Raw genomic sequence first — 6735 nt, forward strand, 5'->3', positions numbered from 1 at the left:
TTGGAGATGAGTTTTGGCAAAACATGTCACCGATAAGGATCATTGGAGACACGTGTTGGCAAAACATGTCACCGATAAGGACCATTGGAGACGCGGAAATCTACATCTCCAATGTAACTTACATCAGTGACACAAATTTGGAGATGAAATTTATTTCGTTTCCAATGAGCTTTGAGCCATGTCTCCAAAAAGAATTTCTGACACAGTGACTACGAACACCAACGCCACATCATGCACTGGCCACGCGAACATGATTGAAAAGTAACGTTGTGTAACACCATGGACAAATTAATTCCGCGATTCAGTCCATCACACATACTCGTCGCAGCTCTCGCTGATATGGAACCGGCGTTTGCCCGGACGGTTGTTATTTCCTAACATCGCCAATGTCGTTGTTGCAGGTGTAGCCACCAGCACAATTGTTATAAAAGGTCAACCACCACTAGATCAATATCTAGTGGTCAATCCCATTGTCCACTACTAATAGCATAATAGGGGTCAATGGAAAAATGGTAGAAATTAAAGTAAAAGGTAGCATTTGGGACTCTTGGGTAATGTGTGGGCTAGATGAACATACTGCATAGTAATCAAAACTAGCAGACCTTGAATAGCTTTATTTGCTTTACAGAACAAGATTAATCTCAGCAGCAACAGCATTAGCAACACGAATTCCACTTACCACACACATGCCAATAACAGATTAAGAAAACTAGTTGCGCAGAAATGACTAAATGGCAACCAGGAACTCAAAACAACGCAATCTTCAGGGTCCTTCAGACATTATCGTCACCGATGATGGGCGCCACCGCTGCAGCCGATGTCGTTGCCTTTGTGGCGGCGGTTGCCTGTGCTGGTATCCTGCCCCCCTGCGGCTCATTTTCCATGCGCGTAACCGACGAGGTTACAGTCCTTGTGGCAGCCGCGGCGTCTGCTCTTGCTGCTTCTACCTTCCTCACCTCCTCGAGTTCTTCCCGGCCCAGCAACCTCCCTGCTTGTGCTGGTTTGTCTGATAGCTCATCCGATATAGACTTCACCAGACCTCCCACGTCCCCTTCCACGGGCAGCTCTGGCCTCTGCATTTTCTCCGGCATGGTCTCCATCCCCATGTAGGACAGGAGGAGCCAGACGTACGAGAGGTACTCGCCTCCCTTGCCCAGGCTCTTGGCGTGCAGGTACCCTCGGCACCTGCCCGCAGAGAAGCAGAGCATCTCCACCCAAACGCCCTGGATCACTGCCCACATCTTGTCGTCCCCGGCCTTCTTGGCTCTAATCACGAGCTTCTTCTCCTCCACCTCCTTGGCCTTGTTTATCTCCTCTTTTTCTCTTTGCTGCTCCTCTGTGAGCTTTGTCCCCTCCACTCTATTCTTTCTGTCCTCCTCCTTGGTTTTCCTCAGGTCCTTCTCCACCTTCTCTGCCACCTTCCTGGCCAGTTCCATGAGCTCGTGGGCGAGCTCCCAGGCTCTGTGAACAAGATCATCTGAGCCGATGGTGCTCTTCACCTTCTGGATGATCTTCCGCGCCATCTCATCCTTGGTTTTCGGTGGCGATTCCAGTATCGTCTCCGTTGGCTCCAGCTCAACCACGCACCCTGACGGCTCGAGCTCGCGGTACACGGCCGCAAAGAGGCTGCGCCTGGCGCCGGGCACCAGCATCTCCGGGTTCACCAACAGCAGGTAGACCATGTAATTGGACATCACCCTGCTGTGGCGGGTGGCATCGCTGCCAGTGTCTACATGCTCGAAGTAGCAAAACTCCGTGGTGAGGTGCCAGAGGAGGACACTCTCGTCGAACGGCATGCGTAGGCTCGACTTGAGCTCCTCCATCTCCTCGCACCCCTCCCACTCGAGCGTCCGCTGGCCGCGGCTGTCGTTGAACCGGCGGAAGGCTCCCACCGCAGTCTTCACGCCGTACCACTCCCAGTCGCCGGTCATGACGACCTCATAGATGGGCTTGTTCATGTACTCCTTCCACCCGCGGGCGACGTGGTCGTAGACGAGCTTGGTGATGCTGGCGGATGGCTCGGGGGGCTCTGTGCACCAGAGCCGGTCGAGCCGGTCCTTGCACCCAAGCCGGGACGCCAGGCTCCAGAAGCTCTGGTAGTTCTTGTTGCGGGCTAGGTACCCGATGAGGTTGTACTGGGAGATCTGGTCGTCGAGCGACGGCAGGCCGCACCCGAGGACGAAGCAGGCCGAGACGAGCTCCAGAGAGGCGGTGCAGCATAGCAGGACGTAGGTGATGACGACGTCGTTGCGGTTGTACGCGTTCCGGCGGCTCTCCTGGAAGACCCCGATGACCGCAAAGGTCAGCAGCACGGCGGCGGCGCGCAGCAGGCCGCCGAGGCTCCGCTTGTGCTTGGTGTAGAGGTGGTCGAACGCCTTGGACAGGGACGAGCGCACCATGCCGTGCGCCGCCTCTCTCGCCCCTCGTGGCGCCATGACCTCCTGCAGGTTCTTGAGCCGGACGAAGTAGGGGTGGCCGAGGTCGACGAAGAGGTGGTAGGGCTTGTCGCCAACTTTGACATTGAGTTTGAAGTCGTCCTCGTCGAGGGGCTTGTCGGCCATGTCCTGGACGCTCTTTGCTGCCTCTTGGACATACTTGTCGAGTGAAAGGATGTCCTTTCGCACGTTGTCTTTGTCAAGGGTTGCTTCAAGCCGTGAATCGGGGGTGGTCATGATGGTGGTGACGGTCGCGTTCTTGAGAGCCCATGGCTTTTCCAGGCACTTGAGGATCCCGGGGACGAAGAGCAGGATCGCTGCTCGCAGCAATCTCCTGTCGTCTGACCACCACGACTTGCGGAAAACGTAGATGGCGACGGTGATCTAGACATGCATGCATGGTCACGGTTAGGAATAATTTTGTTTTGGCCGTGCGTGGGTTATTTTTCCGAAAGCTGATCTTTTTCGTTTTACAGCAAAAAGTTGCTAACCATTTACCCCTACACTTTTGGGACCAAAATCCCATGATGACATGTCCAAAATTATGTGCAAACATGCCCCTCTGGTATGCAAGGAAAAAGTCCTATTTGGGTCCCTCAACTTTCGCATAAGTTCGTTTTAGGTCCCTAAACTCCAAAACCGGGAAAAACACGTCCCTCAATTTTTAAAACCGTTAATATTACATCCCTGAGTGGTTTTGGATGGTGGTTTTGGAATAGTAAAGGTGGGTTTGCTACAGTGGCAGTGGTTTTGTCTTTTTCTTTTATTTATTTCCACTAAATTTTTGAAAAATTATAGTAAATCACATAAAAATTATAAAATAGAAAATCTAATTTTATTAGGCTCCATATGAGTAGATCTACATAGTGAATATATAATATATTATGCTTTAGTACAAAATTTTTATTGCACCTTTAGATCTATGCTTTTCTGTAAATAAAATTAATTTATAAATAGGTTATATATAATCCAATGAGTATGAAATTTTTATTACAGTTCAAGCATGTGATAATTAGTCTACCATAAAAATTTCACTATGATTAGACTACAGAAACTGCAGCTATAAATTATTCCAATTAATTCCATACAATAATATGTTTTTTCAGTAATTAACTGGAATAATTCATAGCTACAGTTGCTACAGTCCAATTGTGGTGAAAGTTTTATGGTAGTAAAAATTTCATACTCATTGGATCATGTGTAAATTAGTTATAATTTATGTTATTTACAGAAAAGATCTAAAGGCGCAACAAAAATTTTGTACTAAAGCATACCATATTATATATTTACTGTGTAGATCTACTCATGTGGAGTCCAATAAAATTAGATTTTCTATTTTATGATTTTTCTATGATTTACTATAAATTTTCAAAAATTTAGCAGAAATAAATAAATAAAAGGAAAAGACAAAACTGCTGACGCTGTACCAAAACCACCGTCTAAAACCATTCAGGGATATAATATGAATGGTTTTAAAAGTTGAGGGACGTGTTTTACTCAGTTTTAGAGTTTAGGGACCAAAACAATCTTTCGTGAAAGTTGAGGGACCAAAATAGGACTTTTCCGGTATGCAATGAAGGTTTCCTTGGAGATTTTATTTGAAGCGTATTTGTATTTACAATCATTGGTACCTAAGTTTCTTTTTAGACAAGTGTCAAACTAATGCAGATTAATATTAAATATATTTTTAGATACATTACTAAAGTAACTCGAGTTATCATTTGATGTTGAGGGGAACAAAATGAAAATTCTGACAGATGAAAAAAATGGAGACAGGGGAAAGGATAAGCCTTATTATTCACATCAAAGTTGTGTTTTTTGTTGTTTCTTTTAACATTGTCTACATTTGGCTTTAAGACTTCCAAGGATATACGAAGTTCCAACACATTATATGAAAATGAGAAATTGTTTTATATTGATACAAATTTTCTTGTTTATATATTTCCTGGTGCTCGTGCGCTAAATATTTTGCTGTGTCTATATCTACGTGGAAGCCCAATTAGTACAACTATGTGCCGATATTTACCGAAATGATATTTAAAATATTAAATACATTATAAATATAAAGTTTACGTTAGACTGACCATTGAATCTTGGTCTCTAAAAAGACATTTGATCCCTACACCTTGAACTATGGACAGTATGTATAGATCTAGATATAAAGATTAAAGACCATGGTGGTTATCCACAGTCAGTGCCAATATATATAATTAATTTATTATGGTACAAGTGGCCTCTTAGTATCAATAGCAGCAACACTAAATTAAAAAAGGAAAACATGTATTTTTCATCCTTCAAGTATTGTGAAAGTGTGGTTTTCATCTCTAATGTTATAATTGGTGCAAATCAACCCCTTAATTAACTAAACCGGTGCACTAATCATCCCCACCTAGATTTAATAACTATTCAATGCCCACTTACAACTGTTTAAGCGATCTAACCATCTGACTTATATATATGTCATATATTGACAATCCATGTTGTTGTACAATTGTTAACACAGACACCATATTTTTTTTAACAACTATGTACTTCATTCATCTTTATTTTGTTCATTTTACGAGCCACAAACATTTATTGTTATGAAATTTTTGTGTTAACATAATTATTAATTATGTTTGCTTGAGTATTGTTTGATTCACTTATTGTTTTTTCTGTAAAGGTAAACAAAAAAATATATGTTTATGCTAAATTTTTTAGAAATTACTATAAATTGATTGTCCAATAAAATTTAAGTTTAATGACAAAATCATATACAATTAAACCTGTGGTGGTCTGACATTATGTGACCCAAAGATGTCTATGTTGCGTCTAAGCCGCAATTATGTAATGTTAAACCATTTTTATACCAAGACAGGATGATTAGTGCACTGGTTTAAATAGTTAAAGGGTTAATTTGCACCAATTAAAACATAAGGGATGAAAGTCACACTCTTGCAATACTTGAGGGATGAAAAATACACTTTTCCATTAAAAAAATACTTCAACAACTAGATATATTTTTAATTTGACTGAACGACAAAAATGTATGTGGTATGCCAGATCCGCAGATCACGAATATAACATGGCTGCCGCACTAACCTGAGATACCGAAATCAATAGGTGTCTTCTCCAATTGTCATTGTCCTCGATGCTGTAGGCTGTTATGCCGTCCTGCCCCCCGAGGTGCATGAGGAGGATGGGAGCCCACAGCGTGTCTATATGCGTGTCCATGGCCACTTCGTCCTTGTGGAGGTTGAAGAGGGTGGCTAGGGCATATATGACCACGGCGTCGCAGCCCAAGTAGGCCAGCCAGATTAGGGACCTGAACCAATGTGGGATGCGGCGCTTGCGGAGGAGGGCCGCGACGAAGAGGAAGTACTGGATGAAGAGGCTGGTTAGAACGAGGAACCGCAGCTGCCAATCCTCCCACCATTGCACAGCTTCTGAGAAACCCATGGGCTCTCAACTCTAGACTCTAGTGGCTTTGCCGGGATACTGATGTCTGTTATAGCTACTGAAGTCTCCATTCCTCTTCAGTAAATATAGCAAGAGCTATCGGCTAGTGCTTGTCCAACACGTATGCATGTCTCTTTATCTTTATATATGGGACACGCCTCCTTTTTGTTTTAGAATATTTCTTTTTTGGGACACAAGGCACTAGCTAGCCGATCGAGCTTTTGAAATAAAGAAGGTTAACGAGGTTTCTGATACACGCTGGTAGGGAAATTTTCAGACACAAGGCGCCAGCCCCGCCAGCAGAAACCAGCAGAAATAGGCACAACTTGTAACAAAAAACAATTGTCCCGCCTTTTTTCTTTTGGCAAAACACACTAAGATGAATATTCTCATATACACATTGAATAATGCTGTCTGTTCATGCAATAAATTTAAGTATAGGCTTTGAATGTTGGCGGGAATATTTCCACCATACACTAGGCAGTTTGCCGAGTGTCTGGTGGTTTGCCGAGTGCCACACAAAAAATACTCGGCAAAAAAATATACTCGGCAAAAATTGTGTTTGCCGAGTGCCAAAAAAAACACTTGGCAAAGAATACTCAGACACACTTGCAAAGAAAAACAGAATACTCAGACACACTTGCAAAGAAAAATACTCGGCAAACAAGCAAGTTTGCCAAGTGTTTTTTTTTTTTGCATTGCCGGAAACACTCGGCAAAGACCTTGTTTGCCGAGTACTAGAGCAAAAGCACTCGGCAAAGAGAAATTCAAAGCATATTTTAAAGTATTTGTAAATTAATTCAAATTAAAAAGTTTTCAACTACAAAGTTGTATAACTTCTCAGGACGTACAACTTTTATTT

The 6735-nt window shown here is 43.3% G+C and overlaps 1 protein-coding gene across 1 annotated transcript; it reads right to left on the minus strand.

Moving 5' to 3' along the window:
* Positions 1-520: 520 nt before the first annotated feature.
* Positions 521-5930, minus strand: LOC120639749. The gene is made up of 2 exons (XM_039915633.1): positions 5517-5930; positions 521-2819 (listed from the first exon to the last, which is right to left on the minus strand). Exons 1-2 carry the CDS (start codon positions 5871-5873, stop codon positions 774-776), a joined length of 2403 nt encoding a protein of 800 aa, XP_039771567.1. The 5' UTR covers positions 5874-5930; the 3' UTR covers positions 521-773.
* Between the last annotated feature and the right edge of the window lie 805 nt (positions 5931-6735).

The sequence above is a fragment of the Panicum virgatum genome, chromosome 7K, assembly GCF_016808335.1.
Source record: "Panicum virgatum strain AP13 chromosome 7K, P.virgatum_v5, whole genome shotgun sequence".
Classification (NCBI taxonomy): domain Eukaryota; kingdom Viridiplantae; phylum Streptophyta; class Magnoliopsida; order Poales; family Poaceae; genus Panicum; species Panicum virgatum.

Excerpts from the sequence above, each read along its gene's own strand:
- LOC120639749 (XM_039915633.1), bottom strand. The coding sequence starts at position 5,873 with ATGGGTTTCTCAGAAGCTGTGCAATGGTGGGAGGATTGGCAGCTGCGG. Across the intron at positions 2,820-5,516 it reads TATTGATTTCGGTATCTCAG|ATCACCGTCGCCATCTACGT; the intron begins GTTAGTGCGGCA and ends ATGCATGTCTAG.